A 22,450-nucleotide genomic window follows, 5' to 3' on the forward strand; every position below is an offset into this window, starting at 1 on the left:
GTGGATGGTTGGTGGGGTAAGGGAGTGGTCGTAATCAAGAAGAGTACTATAGTGCGGGGGAGGAGTTTGATCCAACTCCAACTGTTAATCCAAATGTGAACTCATCAAATGTGCAAGGGACTTTGCAGCAGTTACAAGTTAATGATCCGTATGTGATCTTTGCAGGGCCAAGAAATCAAAGAGGGGTTCTGGATCGAGACATGCGTATTCAGGAGGCTATTCTGTTTAGAATTGAGGATGACCATGAGTGGACTAGGGTTCTGGACGATGATCGTGGTTATAACCAGACTTTTGATCCTCCTCCTGGTGGGATCCCAATTGTGTATCATTATTATGAAGGGGAGAATGTGGGTGGAGCAGGGCAAGCGAATGTTGATGTGGAAGCTGATGTGGAAGCTGATGAAGGAACAAATTATGATAATGCAATCATCATAAGTTCAGATTCTGAGATTGATCTAAATGAAGAAGGTGATGTTGGTATGGAGCAGGCGGGGGGGGGGGGTGGAGAATCGATTCTTACCCCAAAGTGGTTGGTCTGGTCTTTCAAAGGCGAATACGTCGATGAATCTTCTCTATTCCATCATAGCTCGCTTATAAACTTAATTTCAAGCTCTGAAGATAATACTGAGGTGCAGGGTCCAAGGGTACAGCCTAATACTGAGTTGTGTCTGACTATTGGGACTCAGGAGGGTGGGATTAAGGAGGGTGAAATAGAAGAAGGGGCTGATTTAACAAAGACAGAGGACAAGCTGGATCTATCTGTGGTTCCTATGGCTATTATACGCAAGGATTTGGAATTGGAAGTCGCCAAAGATTCAGCATCTGTAAAGCCATTGGGTGAGGTGTTAGCAGCTGGTAAGGGTAAAGCTGTTCTGGATTTGGAAGGGCAGGGAGACAACATGGGTAATGATGGAGTGGCTGTTAACCAGATGAAGCTGTTTGATGTTCCAGTCTATGGGAAACCATCAGCAACTCTAATTGCAGCAATGGATGGTGAGAAGAATGCTTCAAGTTTTTCTGACAGTCTCATGGGGACACCTGATTGTTATCATAAATCAAAGTTTTATGAGGAGTACAAGGATGCTATCAGTGCCGGGAAAAAGAGGAAGTGCTGCACACAGGTGGACGATATACTCATTCCTAAAGACATGACTATTGGCAAGGCAAAGGCATACTTGATTCACCTTGCTAAAAAGGTGGCACGATGGAAGGACTTGGTCCGGTGGTCGGGGAGGAGGTGTTCGGGGAGGAGGTGGATTTCGGTTGGGAGGATCGATATGGAGATTGAAGTCTCCTCTGATTCTTCAGTAGCTGGTACAAATGACGGTTTTGCGGAGGTTGGACCATCTCAACCTCCTCCGTCTCCATGAAAGGTCTCATCTGGAATTGTAGGGGTATAAAAAATGCGCTTGCCCCTACAATTCCCAAAATAAGAGCGCTGCTAAGTAGTACGTATTATGATTTTGTTTTTCTTGTTGAGACTAAGTGTAATGTAAGTTGTATTGGCCCTTTGTTTAGGCCTTTTGGTTTTTCGAATAATTTTGGAATAGATGCTAATGGCAGTGCTGGGGGGTTGTGGGTAGGATGGAGAAATGAAGCAAAGTTTAGTCATGTTTTGTCTTGTAATAATTTTATCATCTTGCTAGTAGAAAAATGTCAAGGACGATTATGGTACTTGGTGCTTTTTTATGGCTCTCCTTATTGTAACCAACGGCGACCAGTTCTTCAGGAGCTTGAAGATTGTCTTCAGAAATTGATATACCCATACTTAATTGTGGGTGATTTCAACCAAGTCGAGTATCAAAGCGATAAGTTGAGTTCTAGTAATAGAACAATAACGGGAGCTTATGACTTCAATATTTGGCGGATTACGAATCAATTGGTGGATATACCATTCAAAGGACCACGATATACTTGGTGTAATAATCGGAAAGGAAAGAAAAGAGTGTATGAAAGAATTGATCGTGCTCTTGGATCGAAGGATTGGCTTTCGGTCTTTCCTAATACGGGAATCAAGCACTATCCAATACAAATTTCGGATCACGCTCCGATTGAGCTTGATCTTCAATTGATACAAAATAATAAGCACAAGCCGTATAAGTTGGATGCATGGGTTTTGGAGTATGAAGAATGTGTTAATATTATTAAGGAAATTTGGCGACATCAAATTGGGGGGACGCCTAGCTTCCGAGTAGCAAGGAAATTATCAAGGGTGAGGCTTCGGGTTAGGAAATGGGCTTTGGACAAGAGAATGGAATGGAAACTGAAATGGGATGATTTTGATAATAACTTAGAAAAAGGTATTGAGATTGCTACTACTAATGGCAATGACGAATTATATACAAAAACAAATGAAGAAGTGCGCGAATTTTCAAAAGCATCGGCACTATTTTGGAAACAACGTGCTAAGTTAAAGTGGATGGTTGATGGAGATACGTGTACTAAATACTTCTTTAATTGGGTTAAGGGACGTGCGGGTCGAAATTACATTCTAGGTGTGAAAGATAGTACGGGTAATTGGGTGTATGACTCTCAAACCTCGGGGAGTATTTTTCATGAATACTACTTCTCATTGTATAATCCAGTTTCAAGGGTGGATGGTGAAACTTGGAACGGAATGATAGAGCCATTTTTGAGTAATGTTCAACAAACGGTGCAACGTGATGATGGCGATATGCTTTCTCGTCCGTACACAGCTAAAGAAGTGCGGACGGCGGTGTTTCAAATGGGCTCATATAAGTCCCCTGGGCCTGATGGGATTCCGCCAGTTTTTTATCAAAAATGCTGGCATATTATCAAAAGGGATATCACGGAAGCGGTTCTCTCTGTTCTGAATTCAGGGAAAGTTTTACAAGAGATGAATAGGACTTTTATTTGCTTGATTCCGAAATGTGATAATCCAGAAGGTGTAGGTGATTACCGTCCTATTAGCTTATGCAACGTTTTTATGAGGATTGTCTCTAAGTGTATTACGAACCGTTTATCAAAAGTGATGAAATATTTGGTGGGGGATTTCCAGAATGCTTTCATCTCAGGAAGGCAAATTTCAGATAATGTTTTATTAGCCCATGAAGCTATCCACAAAATCAACTCGCATAAGAGGGGGAAGCATGGCCGATATGCTTTTAAAGCAGATATGAGTAAAGCATATGATCGTGTAAGATGAGATTTTCTACGGGCTGTCTTAGAAAAGTTTGGAATCCCCTCCAAAATGGTGAAATTGATCATGATGTGTGTTTCTTCGGTTTCTTATCAAGTTCTTTTTAATGGAGCCCCTCTAAGGTTATTTAAACCGTCTTGTGGGTTAAGACAGGGGGATCCTTTGTCGCCATATCTGTTTGTCCTCTGTATGGAAGTGTTGTCTAGGAATATTCTTGATGCGGAGAAAAACGGACTCTTGAAGGGTATTACTTTGTGTCGAGGGGTGGAGGCTTTATCGCATTTGTTCTTTGCGGATGATGCGGTGTTTTTTCTTCAGGATAATAACAACTCGGCAAAGTCTTTAAAGACTATATTGGACAATTTCTGCAGGGTCTCGGGACAAGTCATGAATGATGATAAGTCAGGTATCCTTTTTAGTCCTAGTACTACGATGCTTAAGGCGCGAAACGGGATGAAGACGTTAAAAATAAAAGGGAAGAAAAATCTTGGAAAATATCTAGGATTGCCTACTGAGTTTCAAGGATCTAAACAGGTGTTGTTTAAGAGCCTGGTCGACAATGTCATGAAAAGAATTTCCTCTTGGAATGGGATTTTTCTATCATCAGCTGGAAGGCTTACCCTTATTTCCTCTGTCCTATCAAATCTCTCCAATTATGTTCTATCGGTATTTAAAATACCGGTAAGTGTGTCTAATAAGATTAATTCCTTATTAGCACATTTTTGGTGGCGGAGTGTTAAATCGGGGAGGTCGATTCACGGTGTAGTAAGAAGTTCCTAAGCTTGCCAAAAAGGGAGGGAGGTTTGGGAATTCGAAACATTGAATGCCTGAATCAAGCTTTGTTAGCCAAGCATGGGTGGAGAATTTTATCAGGTTCGGGATCCTTTTTCGTAAAGGTTTTTCGTAAAAAATTGCTTAAGGAAGGGGCGATCACGGAGTCTTTAGGACTACATTATGGAAACAATCTGTCATGGGGGGCAAAAAGTATTCTACATGGTCTGAATATGGTACGACAGAACATAGGATGGAAACCTGGTCTTGATTCAAGCTTGAATGTGTGGGTTAATAAGTGGGTGGGAGGACAATGTCCGGAACCACATTTGCGTGTCTTGGATGCGGAATTCGTGGAGATGTGGAGTATGAAGATTAAGGACTTGATTGTAAGTATGGCGGCTGGGGGACGAGCGTGGAATGAAGCTCTTGTCAGACAAATTTTTGAGGAAGAAAGTGCGCACTTAATCCTATCGAAGCCTTTTTGCAACTCGCAGATAAGGGATGAGGTGTATTGGCTTCATTGCAATGATGGTGAATATAGTGTAAAGAGTGGCTATGGTGTTATATTTGAGGAATTTATGGAGCGACGAGGATCGGAAAAAGACAAATCAAGAATAGGGAAGGATGTACGTTTGTTTTGCAGGCAAAGGCTATGGAAATTGCCTGGGCCTCAAACATGGAAAATTCTGGTGTGGAAAATTGTTACAAGTACACTTTCGGTAGGAGAAAATTTTAGGAAAAGAAATATTGCGATTGCCGCAAACTGTAAGCTATGTTTGACAAATGATGGGAGCATGGAAACAATGGAACATTTATTTCGTGACTGTCCTGTGTCGCGAAGATTATGGGCTTGTTCGGAGCTTGGAATAAAGGCTGAATTGGGTTCACATTTGGATATTACGAAATGGATAATTGAATGGATTTCGTATTTAGGAAAATTGGAAAATGGGGATGCTCGGGTGGTGCGGTTTTTGGCAATGATTTGGTGTCTATGGAGTATTCGGAATAAAATACTCTTCCAAGGTCTGACCTTCCATCCGCTAATGTTTTACAATTTATGGACGCTTTTGGTTGGGACGGCGGACCAAGCTATGAAGGTAAGTGAAAAGGAAATACTCAATAGAATGGTTCCCTCTGGTATATCAAGAACTGATAGTGCGATGTGGATCAGAGATGGTAACCCGGTTTGTATTGTGGGGGAAATAAGAAATTGTGATTATGTAAGGGTTATGGTAGATGCTGGGTGGAGAGGGATAGAGAAAGCGGGGATTGGTTGGGTGGGATTTCTAGGGAATGGGCAGAGATGTTGTAGTGAGGTACGAAAGATTAGAGCGGAATCACCTTTACAAGCTGAGGGATTGGGGGTGTTAACGGTAATGTTATGGGCTCAGCAACAAGGCATACGTCACTTAGAGATCTCTACGGACTGCATCTCCATTGTATTCCAGCTAGCTGGGATTGAACGTACGCATCATCTCCTTAAAGCGCTACTAAAGGATGTTTTGGAGGTCGCTGCCTCTTTTCATTGTTTAGCTATTAGTTTTATTCCTAGATCGTTTAATAAAATAGCACATGGTCTTGCATGTAAGGCTATGGATAGTTAGGTGTACCTTTCTTTACAGCTGCCAAAAAAAAAAAAAAAAAAAAAAAAAAAAAAAGAATCTGGTAGAGATGTGGAGAAGACAACTGAAGACCTTACACATACTGCAAATCCAGAGCATGGTACTACTGGGAGTTCTAATGAAACGGAATCCAACTTTGGCGAATGGATGCTTGTCAAGAAGCCTCCGAGAAGAAAACAGAGCACAAAGACGGACAACCCGAACCCGAATATGATCCAGACAGAGGCTAACAAAGGAATTTTCAATTTTGGTAAGAATATTAATAATAGCCCCGGCTCCAGATTTTCTGCGTTAAACAAGGAAAATATTATTTTTAAACCAATCCCTCAATCTTCCACTATCACTACTCCCAATAATAATAATAGTGTTCCCCGCAAACCAAATTATTCTTTTGGTAATAACGGTAAACATATCCCATCTTTTCATACAAAAAATAATAATATAATCAACCAAAACAGAGCACAATACCGTTCAAACACCAAATTTCCTAAAAATTCCAGTAAATTCACAAAAAAATCTACAACCCCTACTACCATCCCAACTGATCAATCCCACATTCTAAAAGATACAAATAACACCATTTCATCCAAGACTGATTCCATTACTCATCCCCCTGGTTTCCAGCCGTTGAATAATATTACTGAAACTCCCAAAAACCAAGAAGTTCAGCAATATGAATCCATACATATCTGTATTCCACCCTCCACTACCCCAGCTCAAATGCTTACCGGAGCCCCTCCAACTAGAGATGATACCACCATCTCGTACTATCACATTAGCTCTCAAGCCGGAGATGCTCGTTCCCTTTATGGGGGTGATGGTACAGGAGAGTCCGGTGATGGACATAACGTTTCAGTCAATCAAGAAGGACCAATCGAGTCTCCAAGTGGAGATGTCGATACCATGGAATATTAATCAATTGCTCTCTATCGTAAATTGAGCCTATCTATCATTCTTAAACTACGTACCTTTTCCTATGTCAGACAGAATCCCGCATTTGTCTCACAATTTACCCCCTATCACATTTATGGTGTGGAATATTCAGGGGACCGGAAGTAGAAATAAAATAAGCGCTCTTAAAGAAGTAGTTAAAAATTTTAAGCCGTCAGTCATAGCTCTCTTAGAAACTCATAAAGATGGGGATCATGCTGAAAAAATTGGTAAGATTCTGGGTTATAATGGTCACTGTCGGGTCGATGCAGTCGGGTTTAGTGGAGGCATTTGGCTGTATTGGCGCCCTGATATTGTAAGTGTCACTTTGGTCAAAGATCATTCCCAATTTATCACGGTCGAAGTAACTCGAAGTGGAGATTTGCCGTGGTTCTTTACTGCAGTATATGCTAGCCCGAATCCGTATAACCGACACGATTTATGGAAGGAACTAGAACAATATGCTCATCAGAACAATTGTCCGTGGCTTCTTGCAGGAGACTTTAATGAAACCCGTTCTCTTGCAGAACGCCATGGAGGAGATCAGAATATGGTTCGAAGATGCGAATTGTTTAACAATGGGTTGAGGATCGTGAACTTTTAGAGCTTGAATTCTCGGTCCATCTCATACTTGGGCCGAGGGAAATCGTGGAAACCCGTCAACGCGCTAGACTAGATAGGGCCTTATGTAATAGTGAATGGGGTTCTATGTTTGGGGATGCTAGCGTTAAACACCGCCGCCTATTCATCGGATCATTGTCCCCTATTGATAAGTCCTAATGGGTTTGCTCCTTTATCTTCAATAAACAGACCGTTCAGGTTTCAAGCTGCGTGGATGACTCATGAAGACTTTTCTGATTTCGTTAAAGACAGTTGGACGAGGGAGGGAGATCTTGTTTCTCAGTTGTCCAATCTTTCAAATAAACTCCAAGTATGGAACGAAGAAGTTTTTGGGAATATTTTTCGCATGAAACGTAAGTTAAAAGCAAGAATAACAGGCTGCCAAAGAGAGCTCTCTTTAAAACGTCATGGGCACTTGATAATTTTAGAAGCAAAACTATGAAAAGAGTTGGACGAAGTTCTAGAAAGGGAAGAGTTACTGTGGTACCAGAAATCACGAGTCGAATTCATAAAGGATGGTGACCGAAATACGTCCTACTTTCATGTTAGTACTCTTGTGCGTAGGTGGCGTAATCGTATAACTTCTCTGAAAAACGATGAAGGAATATGGATTGAGGAAAAAGAAGCTGTGAAAGACTTGGTAGTTGAATATTATAAACGTTTATACACTGAAGATGCTCCAAGTTTTGATGAAGCTAATATTCCTATTGACAACTTCCAAGAATTTAGTAATGAACAGTGGGACGGACTCACACGATATTTTTCTCTGGCTGAGATTGAGAAAGTAGTATTTGACATGGGCTCTCTTAAAGCTCCAGGTCCGGATGGATTTCAAGCCTTATTCTATCAAAAAAATTGGTCCGTTATCAAGCGGGATGTATGTGCAATGGCTATGAGGGCTTTAGAAGGCAAGGGTTTTCCTGCAGGTATGAATGATACACATCTCGTTCTCATACCTAAAGTAGTGTCTCCTGAGCATATTTCCCAGTTTCGGCCCATAAGCCTCTGCAACGTAGCCTATAAAATTGTTAGTAAAGCGTTGGCTAATAGAATTAAGAAAGTCCTCCCTTTTCTTATTTCGAAAATCGCAGTGGTTTTGTTCCTACGACAAATAACGGATAATATAGTAGTGTTTCAGGAAGCCATTCATACTATGCGTAAGAAGAAAGGGAATAAGGGGTACATGGCCATTAAAATTGACTTAGAAAAAGCTTACGATAGGCTACGATGGGATTTTATTGAACATACCCTTACGGATATGAATTTGCCTATTTTATTTATTAATACAATCATGGAGTGTGTTTCCACAACTTCAATGCAAATTCTATGGAATGGAGAGACCACTGAAAAATTCATTCCGACAAGAGGGGTGCGTCAAGGCGATCCTTTATCCTCCTACTTATTTGTCATGTGTTTGGAAAAACTTCAACAAGCAATAGATGAAAGAGTCCGTTACACGGACTGGCTACCTATTCCTATTTGCAAAGGGGGTCCTAAGATTTCGAATTTATTTTTTGCTGATGATATGGTCCTTTTTGCGGAGGCTCGAGCAGATCAAGCTATGGTGATCAAATATGTCTTAGATAATTTCTGTAAAGCTTCAGGCGAAAAGGTGAGTATAACCAAGTCCAAAATCTTCTTTTCGCCAAATACTTCAATGTTAAACAGGGAAGAGATTATAAACATTCTTGGGTTTGAGTCAACAAATGATATGGGAATATATCTTGGGATGCCGACTATTAATGGTCGGGTTACTAAGGCAACTTTTGCTCATTTAGAGGAGAAATTCAACAAGAGATTATCGGGTTTGCAAACGAAACACCTATCGTTGGTCGGAAGAACTACTTTGGTGCAATCAACCCTGTCGACTCTCGCTAACTATAGCATGCAAACGGCGAAAATACCACTGACGGTCTGTGATAATATTGATAAAAAAAACCGTCGTTTCTTATGGGGAGGGAATGAAGAAAATAAGAAAATTCATCTTATAAATTGGGAAACGGTGCAAAAACCAAAATCCATGGGAGGGCTCGGATTGAGATCGTCACGTCAATCCAATGCGGCTTTTCTTACTAAACTCGGGTGGCGAGTATTATCCGAGCCTTCTAGTCTTTGGGCTAGAGTTTTGAGGGCTGGCATCTTTGCAACGGACGATGCGATATTGATATGCTTCAACCCAAACCAAATATGTCCAATGTTTGGCGGGTATTACTGCCCAATCGCAGTTCATCTACAAGGGTACCTCGATTGCGATAGGTAATGGCGGATTTGACTGTTTTTGGGATCACTCTTGGGTGGAGGAAGGATGCTTAGCGGATAAAGTAATAGCTCCCATTCCGGATACCATACTTGGAGCCACTGTAAGTGAAATGTGGGATGCGAATGGCGATTGGAAATGGGACGAATTCTCTAACTATTTGCCTCAGGAAGAATTAAAAAAAATCGCTGCTTATTCCATATCGCCTGAACCTGATATGGAAGACTCCCTCTATTGGAACGGTACATCCCATGGCAAATTCTCAATTCAATCCGCCCTTGCTATCATTAAAGGAGCCGAAACTCCAACTGAAAATAATCCCATAACATGGCATCTCATATGGAAATTACCGGTTCAACAAAGAATCCGTATGTTCATCTGGCTAGCGGCACATGGGCGATTAATGACCAATTATAACCGGGTGAGACGAGGACTCGCTGATGACCCGTTTTGTCCACGGTGCTATACGGAGGACGAGACCCCTGATCATCTCCTCCGTCGTTGTCCCAAGTCTGAGGAATTATGGATGCAACTGGGTGATTATGCAGCCTATGAGTCCTTCTATACAGAGTCTTACCCTGTTTGGATTTCAAAAAACGCAAGCAACACCCCATCTTTATCTTCCCCGAATTGGTCTATGAAATTCGCAATCACTTGCTGGTGGATTTGGAAATGGCGCAATAACGAAGTATTTGGCAGAGCTGATGAGAACCCTATCGACCCTATTCGTTTTTTGAATCATCAGTTTGATATGTAAAAAACAGCTTTTAATCCATACTCTATTTTTATCCCGAGCCCTGGTACTTCAATGGAGGAACGATACATTCGTTGGAACGCTCCACCTCATGGATGGGCTCTTTTTAATACGGATGGGGCATCTAAGGGAAACCCGGGTTTAGCAGGTTGTGGTGGATTAATACGGGATGATACGGAAAATTTCATTACAAGATTTCTATTTTCCTCGGGAATTTGCACTTCCATGAGAGCTTTGTTTACGGGTCTGGAGATGGCTAGAACGATGGGTCTCACCAAGGTGCTTGTCCACATGGACAATAAAAATTGTGTTGACTTCATCCGACAGAATCAATTGTTAAGTAATAGCCTCCGTCCACTGGTTCGAAGGTGCAAAGATCTTATCGGATTAGCAGGATGGACGGTGCGAGTAGAGCATGTGTTTCGAGAAGCAAATAGAGTTGCGGATTGGTTAGCCAATGCGGGAGTGCATTCTTCAGTGACCAAAACTACAGTTGATGCTCCTCCGGAGGGACTTCGCACCATTCTTAGTGATGACATTTTGGGAGTTGCTCTCCCTCGTTTAGTTGCTATTTAGTCTAGTAGTTTTTATCGCGGCTTTGCCCCTCTTTTGTACCAAAAAAAAAAAAAAAAAAATAATCCGATCTTTTAATCCCGTCAATTGTTCCAAGAAAGGAAAAAGTACAGTTTAATTCAACAATTTTCCCATATTTACTTTATTATTACTTATCAACCGATAACCTTCATACTCCCTCCGTCCCGGTCAATTGTTGTCCTTTTGTTTTAGCACAAAGACCAAGGAAAGAGGAGAGGAACAATAACTAAATGACATGTGGAACAAATTGAATGAAAATGATCAAATTACTCATCAAATTCATTCTTAAAATAGAAGGGACAACAAATGATTGAGACACCCAAAAATAGAAGGGATATTCTACGGGGTACCCTCGAGTTTTTCGATTTTCTATGGTGTACCCCTACAATTTTGAAATTCTATAGTGTACCCCCTGAACTCTACACAATAGTCTATACCATGACCTTATTTTTTGTCTTTAATATGCAAGTTTCTTAATTGACTTATTAAATCGTTTATTTAACATTCCAATTACTCGATAACCTAATCATCTACTTATTAATTCGTCGGTTACCCATTAACCCACCAAACAGTATACGAATCTAACTGAAAATTCTTCAAATTTTCATTATCATTTCATGAATCATAACTAATACGTAGTAGTTTGTGCTTATTAAAAGTGATTTGTGATACTTTTCACATGGGATGGTGATACAACATTCACGAGTTAGAATAAAGGTCAAAATACGGTTGTTTGACAGTAATAAAGTTAACGGATAGTTAAATAAGGTGAGAAATAAGTAAGAAATTTAAGGGTACATCATAGAATTTCAAAATTGTAGGGGTACACCGTAGAAAACCAAAAAAACTCGAGGGTACATGGTAGAATATCCCAAAATAGAAAAGGACAACAAATGACCGGAACAGAGGGAGTAGCATCCAACCGAATATTCTAGAGCGAGCATGCATCTTTTTGCTGGAAAAGAATTCAGTCTGAAGAATTTACTAACTTGTTTTTCCCAGCCGTGGACACAACCAAGATACATAGAAACATAGATGGAAATATGGAATACATAAAATGATAGATCAATCAGATACATAGAAACCAACATAAACCTTCTTGCTGGAAAAAGAACTTGGTTTGAGCATTAGAGTTTTTTAATCAGAAGTCACAAGTAGACCAGTCTCATTTCATTTCAGTAGTGTATTGCATCAAAACATATAAAATGCAACAACGATGAGGGATTCATGTTCATAAATCATAATGATGGAATACATAATATGATAGGTCAATCAGATATAAAGTAGAAATTACTTCATAAAAGAGCTAAAACAAGAACAAACAGAGAAAATTACTGTTTCAGTCAGCCGCTTTTGTTTTTTAATCAGAAGTCACAAGTAGACCAGTCTTAACTTACCAATGTAGGAGACAAATTCGTAATGAGCAGATTACGAATTTGTAATACAGGCGCGGTGAAGCAGAAAGAAACCACAAATTTCCAACATAAACAGTTAAAATTCAAAACCATACTCAGTGGAGGTATCAGTAGAAACCAAACAAGATTCAGTAATGAAGACACGACTGATTCTATACAACACTACCATCATTTATTGCTAATTTACCGGCGAAGGTTCTTTCTTGGTGTATTGGGGAGAGGTTAAACGAAAATTTAGCATGACATTTGCACTTTTGTTCTGTGCGACATTACAAAAGATTACGATATACGAGTACCTTTTGCTCCATCTGTAGGGTTTTTTAAACTTTGGTTTCACGGTGAAGGTCGGTAGAAAAAGAAGGCGCCTTGCTTGCACTAAATAATTTGCCAAAAAATACAAGTGTATAGAACCTAATGGAATAAATTAAAAAGAAAAGCGTAATAGACTAGACACAAAGAGATCGTATTACATACCAATCAGAACTAGGCAAGTAGGAGATGCCATTCAAGGCTCTTATTAAAAAGCCGATAGAGCATCCAGCAGTCGTTCAGGACTTCAGGTCAATATGCTTCTCACAGCCCTGCAAGCTTGTAACAGAACTTTCTACCTCTCCAAACACGAGCTTTTCCAAAAACAAAAATATTTATGACAGAAGAAGAGTCGGTGACTTGGACAATAGGTGAGCATTAGAGGTGATGTTCCATTGAAGGCTTGAACCTACTTCGTGTCTGGTTGTTGACGTGCTTAACCTGGAGGAGACGAACAAAAGACAAAAACCCAAACTAGCAGTTGTCTACCAAACAACACATATCATATTCATCTAAAGCATTTAAGCCGTTGTCAACATCAATTGTGGCTACAATAGGTGTCTCACTTATGGTTGTTCATTATATAGTCTAGAATCCAGACCACATACCAGGCCAAATCGTCACACATTATACTGCACCGGACTGCACCAAATTTAAAGTGGTCTCGTCACAGACTCACGGTCCAAATGTTAGTGTCAGTTTGGTCTTTGGTTCAGTCGTGGAATGAACCCAATGACCATCGACTACTTAACTACTTTTTGAATAATAAGAATAATATTAACCCAAAGCATACGTGATACCCTCTTCAAACCATGTAAGCCTACGAAAATAAACTATTATAGCAGAAGGAAACCATAAGTTTCCAACTGTTAAAATTCAGCACCATACAAGTATCAGTAGAAACCAAACAAGACTAAGCAAATGAAGACAACAGATTCCTTACTACACTAGCATCAAATATTGCTATTACAGCTGAAGATTATTTTTTGATAAACGAAAACTTACCACTGGATTCGACCATTGTCCATGAAAAGCAAAACAATAGACTAAACAGGAAACTCAAAATGTACAGATCGTTAAAAGCAATGCCCAACTAATAACCTGAAAAGGGGTATGCCAGCCAACAACTTGGAGCATAAGAGTGCTTTCCAAATCGTTGATCAACTTTAAAACTGTCAAGTGTCCACCTCCAGGAGGATGTTAAGCACAACATTATCTCAATATAAACTAAGAATGTTGTAAAACACTTCTAATTGTAGCTTTTAGGATTTAAATGAGGTAATGTCGTGCTTTATATGTAGAGGCACATCTTTACTTGACGAGTTTGCATCATTACAAAAGAGTACTTTTACTCAAAACAGTTCAACTGGTTCTTAATACTTTGGTTTCACAAAAATTTTAGGAGTAGAGAGGTGATGAAGTGGATGGAGTTCACCTGCATGCACCGAATAATTTGCCAAAAGTACATGTAAAGAGTCTAAGAATAAGAGGTCGCATTACATTCCAATTAGAAGAAGGCAAGTAGCAGATGTCATTCAAGGCACTTTTTGGTAAGCCGAGACAGCATCCAACAGACCAACAGCCGTTCAAGCCAATATGCATCTTCCAGCCCTGCAAGCTGCAAAACCATTTTCTACTTTTCCTATACAGATGAACTCCACTCTTTTTCAAAAAAAAAAAATAATATACTTTTCAAAACTGAAACCCCATTACTAACTTTCTGCAACTTATATCCCAAAATTAATGCACCATAATAATTTCCGTTGTTAATATTAAGGTGGGTACTTATGAGAAACTATCGTCTCAAGATATGGAGGTCAAAATACTCTTATAAGAATATAAACTACAAATACACCAGGACTCATGAACAGCAGTTAGCAACGATCCTACGGTGAGCAATGATCAGGATAACAAGTCCAAAATAAGCTCATATACCCACCTCTAACATAATTATACACACCCTACCGTGAGCAATGATCAGGATGACAGGTCCAAAATAAGCTCATATACCCACCTCTAACATAATTATAAACACCCTACCGTGAGCAATGATCAGGATGACAAGTCCAAAATAAGCTCATATACCCACCTCTAACATAATTATACACATAGGCCATAGCTAGTAGTCTAGTACTAATCTAATGGCTTGCGTTGATCCACGATGCAAACCATGAAAAAACACAAATCCAAGCTTTACTTCTACCATGAAGGGAGACTGTAGCGATATGCAAGTCCTGTCGGCCATATGAGCCCTAAAAAATTGATTGCACAATCACCAACACACTCATGTGAACCCAGCTCCTATGGGTTCATCAAACTTTACTTGCCCAGAAAAAGGAATCATCTTGGAAATCTTCCCCATCTCTTCCTTGAGTTTGTTTTCTTCCTCGTTGAGTTTAGCTACTTCATCAAGGAGGATTGCTCTGCGCTCCTTGACTTGGGAACTTAACTGACTGAGATTGTTCAAAGATTCCACCAAAGGTTTGCTTCTATGTACTTTTAAAGCTTTTTCAACAAACGACACCAACCAGTAAACTTTGAAACATATGTTTCTTAGATCAGAAAGTGTGGAGGTTAAATAATCAGCTTGGCTGTCACTCAAGGACTGGGCTGGGTTGTCCTCGAGTATTCGTACCATAATGGCCAGCGACTCCAATGCCCTAGCAACTATGTCACCACTACGCACAATGCTGTCTTTTATTATGTTCCCATGCTTCTGCCAAATCTTTTGCAAGGTTGGGATTAAATCAGACCTTATCTCGAGTCCTTCAAATTTGGTAGTTCCCATGCTCTACATAAAGAATGAAAATGAAGCACAAAAATTGGTTCCATTAAAGATATACTCACCCCAACTCATATAAACAAACTGTAGTCATTTGATTTTGTTGGCCTAACAATGAAGCACAAATAGTAATTTTTTTTTTCTATAAAAATGATATTGTCAAAATAATTGTTTTTAATAAATCAGACAAGCTTTCAAGAAATCAATGATCAAACATTGACAACAGGTGACCATTAAATCAAATGCGACATTTGGGATGGATTTGGTAAACGAAAAGGCTTAAAAAAGAATTATTTTCTACCTCAGTCGTAGAGGACGTAGGAGCCTTAGGTATCGCATGAGTGATGTTTTTTCCAGAAGTCTCTGCAAGATTATATCAATCAACATGAAAAGTGCGCAATCTAGAACCTAACGGAAGAGTAAAGGAGATAAGTCCAGTATGTCATGTGTTCTTAATTAAACTTCATTACCTTCCTCAACTGCATCATTTGTGCTATTCATTCTAAGAAGAGTTTTTGTAACTGCTTGTTCAACAGCATAGAGAGAAGGTGTCAGAAGGGCCTCTTGCAATGATGTATCATTCTCAATATTTGCTTTAGAATCCATCTCTTCATCATACTTTTCCCGACTGTTTGAATCACATTGCATATTTCCATCCTCCTGACTATCTGAATGAGAAACCACCCCGTCCTGGTCCTGATCCTGATCCTGATCTAGACAGCCAAAATTAGTTCCATCTCTTCTTGCTCCTCCTCATCTTCACTACTTGTATCTTTCAAATCAGATTGCACCTCGTCATCATCCTTCTTTCCACTGTCACAGTCCAATCCGTCATCCTCATCAGGCTCTCTTCACCAAGAACAACAAAACCAACATCATCACTATGCACACTATTTACTTATTAACAAGAGAATTTGTATCCATACGAGTATAAGACAATAAGACCAGCGATTCTCGTACTCTACAATGATAAATCATTAAATTGATACACTACCCAATACCTAACAATTTCAGAAATACTATCAATCTACTGCCAATGTAAACATAATCTAACATAATACCATATTATCTTCTAAGATGTAATCACACTACTTCAATTACCTTTCTGATTCACTAGACGATTCTGATTCCGAATGTTTCTTAAATTCATCAACAGGGATTGACGAAAAATTCAAAATCCAATCAGGAGGCGACCAATCAATCTTAGGAAAACCCGAATTCTCACCCTCCCGAGCAAAAACCTCATCATCCAACCGGAAAACCGCAATATCATCCTCACTGAATTGTGTATCATCATTCTGAGTGAACTCCCAACAATCCTTCCCATACCGCGGAAAAGCCGCCTCAGAAAACACAATGCAGTTCTTATACTCCCTCCCTGGAAACTTCCTCGACGCCTTTCGGAAAAAATAATAATTCCTGGCCATAAACAACACCTTCTTCTTACCCTTAAATTCGTAAACCCTAACCCAATATAAACCCTAACCCAATAATAATTTTTCCGCAGTTCGAATCACCAAGTAAAGAATTTCTCCGTGAACCACAAACCGTTTCCGCCACCCGAACCGACCAAAACCAGGAGTTCGCGACCCGGACATAATGTAGCTACCCACTCTGAATTTTCTACTAGTTTTATAATAATAAATCAAAACAAAGCCAACAAACTACAATATTTTTGAATATACAAAGTAGAGATATCAACCGGGGTGGGGAAGACGAGGAGATAATGGACGGGATATGATTCGTCGAGGTGATAGGAGATGGCGATGATGGAAGGGTTGAATTTTTGGGGGAATGTGAAGGAGTAGGGTTTAGAGGTGAGAGGGTGGCGGAAGATGAAGGTGTTGTTTGCGGTGGTTTCGAGGGCGGTGATCCATGGAGGGTGGGAGGAGGAGAGGGATTGTGGTGGATGGAAGACATGGACTTGGGTGTAGTGGGTGCGGTAGCGGCGAGTGAAGGCAGATTCATCAGTGATACGGGTGAATGGTTTAGAGGTGGATGGCGGTGTCTCCATTTGGCTTCCGCTTGCCACCTACTCAATGATTTATCCAATTTTTAACTCCGGTCTAGGAAACAGGCCGAGTCAGGTTGAGTTCGTGTTAAATGGGGTCATGAATCCTTCCTCTCAAACCTAACTCTATTAAATATCGTGTTGTGTTCGTCTCAATTCACTTAGGTCCTGTTCATTTTTGGATGAACTAAACTGAGCTGAATGAAACTGAAGTGAACTGAATGAAGTTAAACTGAATTGAAGTTTGTTAAAAAAAATTTTGGAGCTGAACTAAGTGAGTTGAAATAATCAGAGCTAGTGATTGAAAGCCGAAATTAAGCCGAAAAGAACAGAGTATTACATAAACGGGCCATCAAACCTATTCTCTTGGACTTCTATTTGCCTTTTTAAGTTCAGTTTAGTTCCTATAAGTTCAGTTCAATTCTTATAAGTTCTGTTCAATTCCTATAAGGGGTTGTTTGGTTGATCAAGGAACTTAATTTTGCTAGGAAAATACAATTCATGGGAATTAAGTTCCCTCATCCAATTCGGGTGAATTTCGGAAAAGTGTTTGGTTGCTCATGTAGGAATTAAATTCCACAGAAACTTTCAATGACCAAGGGGGAGTAGGTAAGCAACTTCCCACATCAGGTAGGCATTGGAAGTTCCTGAAAAGTTCTAATTCCTACATTTTCTAAAATTTATGGCAACCAAACAACCCATTTTTCAAAAACATGGGATTTTTCAATGCCTGTGTTTTCTAAGTGGCAACCAAACGACCCCTAAGTTTAGTTCAGTTCTTATAAGTTCAGTTTAGACAAGTTCATACAACTTATATTAACTATAAATTCATACCCGTTTTTTAATATTGACGAATTGAAAAAAATAGTGCCCTTTCCATTAAAATCAATGCAAAAAAAATCCAATATTAAAATTATCCTATATACAGTATTCTTAAAAAAAAAAATAGATGGTTAGAAAAAAAAATAGATAGATTTGATGATGTCAGTGAAAATGAAGATGATGAAAGTGACGACTATGATGATATTATGGAAATAAATGGTTAGAAAAAAAAAAGTAACATATAATTTATTTTTTATTGTAATGTATTGTATTAGTTCTAAAAAAAATTATTATATATAAAGCGTAAAATTTTTATAAGTTCAGTTCGACTTCTATAAGTTCAGCTCATATAAGTTTAGTTCAACTCTTATAAGTTCGTTCAGTTCAATTCAGCTCTTATAAGTTCAATTCAGTTCCTATAAGTTCAGTTCATCTCCTATAAGTTCAGTTTAGTTCAGCTCCTATAAGTTCAGTTCAGCTCTTAGGCCCTGTTCTTTCTGGCTTATTTTCAGCCCATTTCAGTTCAGCTCAGCTCTATCCAGTTCAGCTCCATTCAATTCAGTTCAGTTCAGTTCAGCTCCATTCAGTTCAGTTCAGTTCAGTTCAGCTCAAACCAGTGAAATTTAGAAACTTGATTCAAACAATTTTCCAATCAACTGTTTCCCTAAAATTATATCTACAGCAGTGCAGCGGTACTACGATCACAGAAATTAGCGAAAAGCCTACAACCGTAAAAGGAGACGAGAGGGGTAAAATAGTCAAAAGTGTAAGAGAAATGCCTACCGCGAATGCGAAACAATAAAATAACAATTAGTCTCCTGTATAACAGATGTATCCGTTATTATAGTGAAACGGGTCAAGTTGATATCATTTAGAAAGTATTTGGTTGTGGATAATTTTGAGAAATTAAATAATTTTAAAAAAGGTAACAAATTAACAAATAATCTTTTCGATATTGTTTCCAAAAATCGCGTTATTTTTTCCCCCAAAATCCCACGACCGTATCTCTCCTCTCCTCACTTTTCTCCCGTCTCTCTCTAGTCCCATAAACCCTAGTTTTTGTTTTCCCCAAAAATTTGTTACAGATCCGGAAAATTGGGGCTACTTTCCAGAGATGAAACGCGTGAAACGGGTAGCAAGAAAGGGCGCTGGTGAAGCAGTTTCTAGTGATGTTGAAGGTATGATTTAGTAATTTAATTGTACTAATTGATTTGTATGCAGTTTCTTAATCGTTAACATTGTTGGCCGTGTTTTTGCTTGTGTTTTAATGAACAAATTGAAAGCAAATATAACGATGTAAGTCGTTTACTCTTTACCCTTTACATTATTAAAATTGTATTTTTATTCTGTTTGTGACCATTCTTCTCGGTTTTGTGACCATTTTTTTTATTAGAATTATAGCTTGTGACCGTTCTGGTTTGTGACAATTCTGCTTGGCTTTTGATTAATTTGCACAAGATTTATGTATCTTTTTATAGTTTGTGACCGTTCTGGTTTGGTTTGTAACCATTTTTTGGTAGAAGGATTGATGAGACTGTTTTGGTTTGTGACCGTTCTGGTTTGGTTTGTAACCATTTTTTAAGTTTGTGACCGTTCTGGTTTGGTTGAAGGATTGATGAGACCGTTCTGGTTTGGGACTGTTCTGGTTTGGTTTGTGACCATTTTTTTATAGTTTGTGACCATTGTAATTGATATTTGACTAACATATTAAAAATATTGTTTGTAACCTCTTTAAATTTTACAGTGGCCTTTTTTTTTTTATTGTGACCGTTCTTCTGAACTTAGTCGTTTTTAGCATACTAACTCTTTTTTATGAAGTATAGTAATTGTTTGTTCATGTTATTCTCTTTTATAGCCCGTTTGGTGAATTTGATGATGACAAAACAGGATTTGGAACTTGTGTCAAGGTTACATGAGATTAGAACTAAAGAAGTGGAAAAGCAAGCTAATGTCACCCCGATTGATGAAAAGGAGGTTCGTGGGAGATTGAAGGAGAGTTTACACAAGCGTTGAAGTATCCAAACTTCTTGGCACAATTTCTAGATATGGGTAGGAGGATTGATGAGATAGCGGAAATGAAGTTGGTTGAGACGCCCTCCTTTGACCTTGAGATCGATTCAATTGGTATCAATGATTCAATTGGTACTAATGATACCAACTGCTCGGGACCTTCACAAAAGAACAGCGTGCATTGTCCTAAGCGACCACGAGATTCAAACAAAAGCAAAAGCGTGTATGTAAGAAGATGCACAAGGTTGGCAACGAAGAAAGGAGCTGAGGGGGCCGTTGTAGAGGATGATTGCGTAAAGAATAAGTAGCAGATTGGTGAAGTTGTTGGAAAAACATTGCTATTTTAATTTGGATTTGGTAGATGATTAAAAACTGTTGTTGATTTCTAGTTGAAATTCTCGTTTAAATTGCAAACATCTATGAATTGAACGCATCTTATTTCGGTAATTTATTTCAAGTGAATTGAACACATTTTCTCTTTACTGTTTCCATAGTCGCATTGTGCCTATAATTCATAACTGGTCACATTATAATCTTAACTGGTCACATTACAAAAGTCATTTACTTTTGTGGCTATATATCTACTATTTGTAACCATATATTTACTATTTGTACGTTGTTACTAACAACAAATCTTGACACTAATTTGTAACCTCTATAGATCAGATCGTGACTTTTTTTTTATAGGATAATTCTTCTGAAATTAGCGGCTATTAGTGCCCGTTGTCGTTGAAGAGTGGTTTTTAAATGTTTGTGAACATTCTTTTATACATAGTGACCAATTTTAAACTATTTGTAATTTTTAAATGAATTAGTTATTTTATTTTGTGGCCGTATATATACTATTTGTAGCCATGTATTTGCTATTTGTAGCTTTTTACTAGCAACATATCATGAAACAAATTGTGACCAAATATCGGAACATGTGGCTATATAGGTAGAAATTGTGACCAAATAGGTAGAAAAAATAATTATGCAACAATTTAATTAGAAAAACAATGTATAAATATTCGATGAGTAAAAAAATAATGCATTGTTCAAAAATTAACTGCCTTATTAAGGCGACGTTCAAAAATTAAAGCAAAACAAAAATGCATTGTTAAATTCATTTCGTTCCTCTTCCGACCTCCATCTTCTGACTGTTGACTCAAATATGTGAAAGAATTCGGTAGGTGAAGTATTCTTAGTTGCTTGGAACCCCAAAGCATGATTGGTGCTTTCACTCCGTTGCGACGATAATATACCTGCTGAAAAGTATCCCTTATTAAATGCGGTGCACCATTTTTCCCTTAAAGTATATAGACGATCAAACCAATCACTATCTTGTAGTTCGTAGTCTGATATCATTTTCCTCCATGTATCTTCGAATTCCGCCTCGCTATAACAACCATTTAAGACATTTGTTGAAGACGGTCTGGAATGATCGATTATGCTTTAGTGCACCATAGTGTGAAACAGCATTCTGTTGGATATGCCATTGACATAACCTATGTCTTGAAGTTAGATAAACCTAGCAATTGAGTGATAACAGTTAATCAGGGGGTAACTATTAATAACGTATAAATATAAAATGTCTCCATTTTACTATGAATATGTGACCATGTAAGTACATAAAGTAACCGTACTATAACAGGTTAAACTAATGAAAACATCAACCACTATTTTAGCCTGATTGGTCACAAACAACACAAAATAAGGAAATTCTATAGTAGTTATTCAAAACCTACACATAGCTTAAAATTGGTCACATTTTGATCTTAATAAGATACAAAAGAAAGGATTTAATTCATAACCAAAAAATGGCCACTAATGTCATCAGAATGGTCACAAACAATAGAAATAACACAAGGTCGGTTCCGTACCAATATTTGATTACAAAATATGCACATGTTGAGTTATACGTAGCCATTTTCCAAATATTATGTAACTATTTATAACTTACTTATGAGGGAAACACTTTTGCGTGAGAATATGCACCTGTTTACAGCTAAATAATGAATTGTAACCATTTAAGTAAGAATATGTGACCAGTTAAGTGTTATTTACCTCTTTGATGGCATTGGTCATAGCAAGGTCTTGATCAGTAAAAATAGTTACATGACAGACATCTTCTCCCATTGATTCATTGAAGGCCTTAAACAACCACTCAAATGATTCATCTTGTTCATTCGATATGAATGCAAACCCGAACATAATGTTTGACCAATGGTTATTAATCCCAATTAGCGGATTGCAAATCAAGTTATATTGTACAGAGTGAGTAAGTATTCCCACTTTGTAGCCTTCAATCCGACGAGGGAACCGGAGGTATCAAAATCTGAAAAATTGCAGATAAAGGAAAATGATGAACGATTGAAGTTAGACGAAAGAACATTGATCCTACATGAAT

General features: G+C 38.6%; 2 protein-coding genes across 4 annotated transcripts; one reads left to right on the forward strand and one right to left on the reverse strand.

The window, feature by feature from the left end:
• Window positions 1-6,583: 6,583 nt before the first annotated feature.
• LOC141612819 (uncharacterized) lies at window positions 6,584-10,121 on the forward strand. The gene is made up of 3 exons (XM_074431567.1): window positions 6,584-7,068; window positions 7,672-8,719; window positions 9,333-10,121. Exons 1-3 carry the CDS (start codon window positions 6,584-6,586, stop codon window positions 10,119-10,121), a joined length of 2,322 nt encoding a protein of 773 aa, XP_074287668.1.
• Window positions 10,122-13,782: 3,661 nt separating this feature from the next.
• Window positions 13,783-17,288, reverse strand: LOC141610875 (uncharacterized). Of its 3 annotated transcripts, XR_012528429.1 has the most exons (5): window positions 16,320-17,288; window positions 15,689-16,067; window positions 15,520-15,581; window positions 14,472-15,227; window positions 13,783-14,397 (listed from the first exon to the last, which is right to left on the reverse strand). XR_012528429.1 is itself a non-coding variant. In XM_074429166.1 (4 exons), exons 2-4 carry the CDS (start codon window positions 15,864-15,866, stop codon window positions 14,721-14,723), a joined length of 747 nt encoding a protein of 248 aa, XP_074285267.1. In that variant the 5' UTR covers window positions 15,867-16,031; window positions 16,320-17,288; the 3' UTR covers window positions 13,783-14,720. The 3 variants fall into 3 exon arrangements, 2 of the variants coding, with proteins under 2 accessions (XP_074285267.1, XP_074285266.1); XM_074429166.1 differs by having other exon boundaries at window positions 13,783-15,227; window positions 15,689-16,031; XM_074429165.1 differs by having other exon boundaries at window positions 13,783-15,227.
• Between the last annotated feature and the right edge of the window lie 5,162 nt (window positions 17,289-22,450).

This window comes from Silene latifolia, chromosome 11 (assembly GCF_048544455.1).
Source record: "Silene latifolia isolate original U9 population chromosome 11, ASM4854445v1, whole genome shotgun sequence".
In the NCBI taxonomy this organism is placed as follows: Eukaryota; Viridiplantae; Streptophyta; class Magnoliopsida; order Caryophyllales; family Caryophyllaceae; genus Silene; species Silene latifolia.

Excerpts from the sequence above, each read along its gene's own strand:
- LOC141610875 (XM_074429166.1), bottom strand. The coding sequence starts at position 15,866 with ATGCAATGTGATTCAAACAGTCGGGAAAAGTATGATGAAGAGATGGAT. Across the intron at positions 15,582-15,688 it reads AAATGATGCAGTTGAGGAAG|AGACTTCTGGAAAAAACATC; the intron begins GTAATGAAGTTT and ends ATAATCTTGCAG. Across the intron at positions 15,228-15,519 it reads CTACGTCCTCTACGACTGAG|AGCATGGGAACTACCAAATT; the intron begins GTAGAAAATAAT and ends TTCTTTATGTAG.
- LOC141612819 (XM_074431567.1), top strand. The coding sequence starts at position 6,584 with ATGGTGTGGAATATTCAGGGGACCGGAAGTAGAAATAAAATAAGCGCT. Across the intron at positions 7,069-7,671 it reads TGCGAATTGTTTAACAATGG|GTGGCGTAATCGTATAACTT; the intron begins GTTGAGGATCGT and ends TCTTGTGCGTAG. Across the intron at positions 8,720-9,332 it reads GTAAAGCTTCAGGCGAAAAG|TTCATCTACAAGGGTACCTC; the intron begins GTGAGTATAACC and ends GCCCAATCGCAG.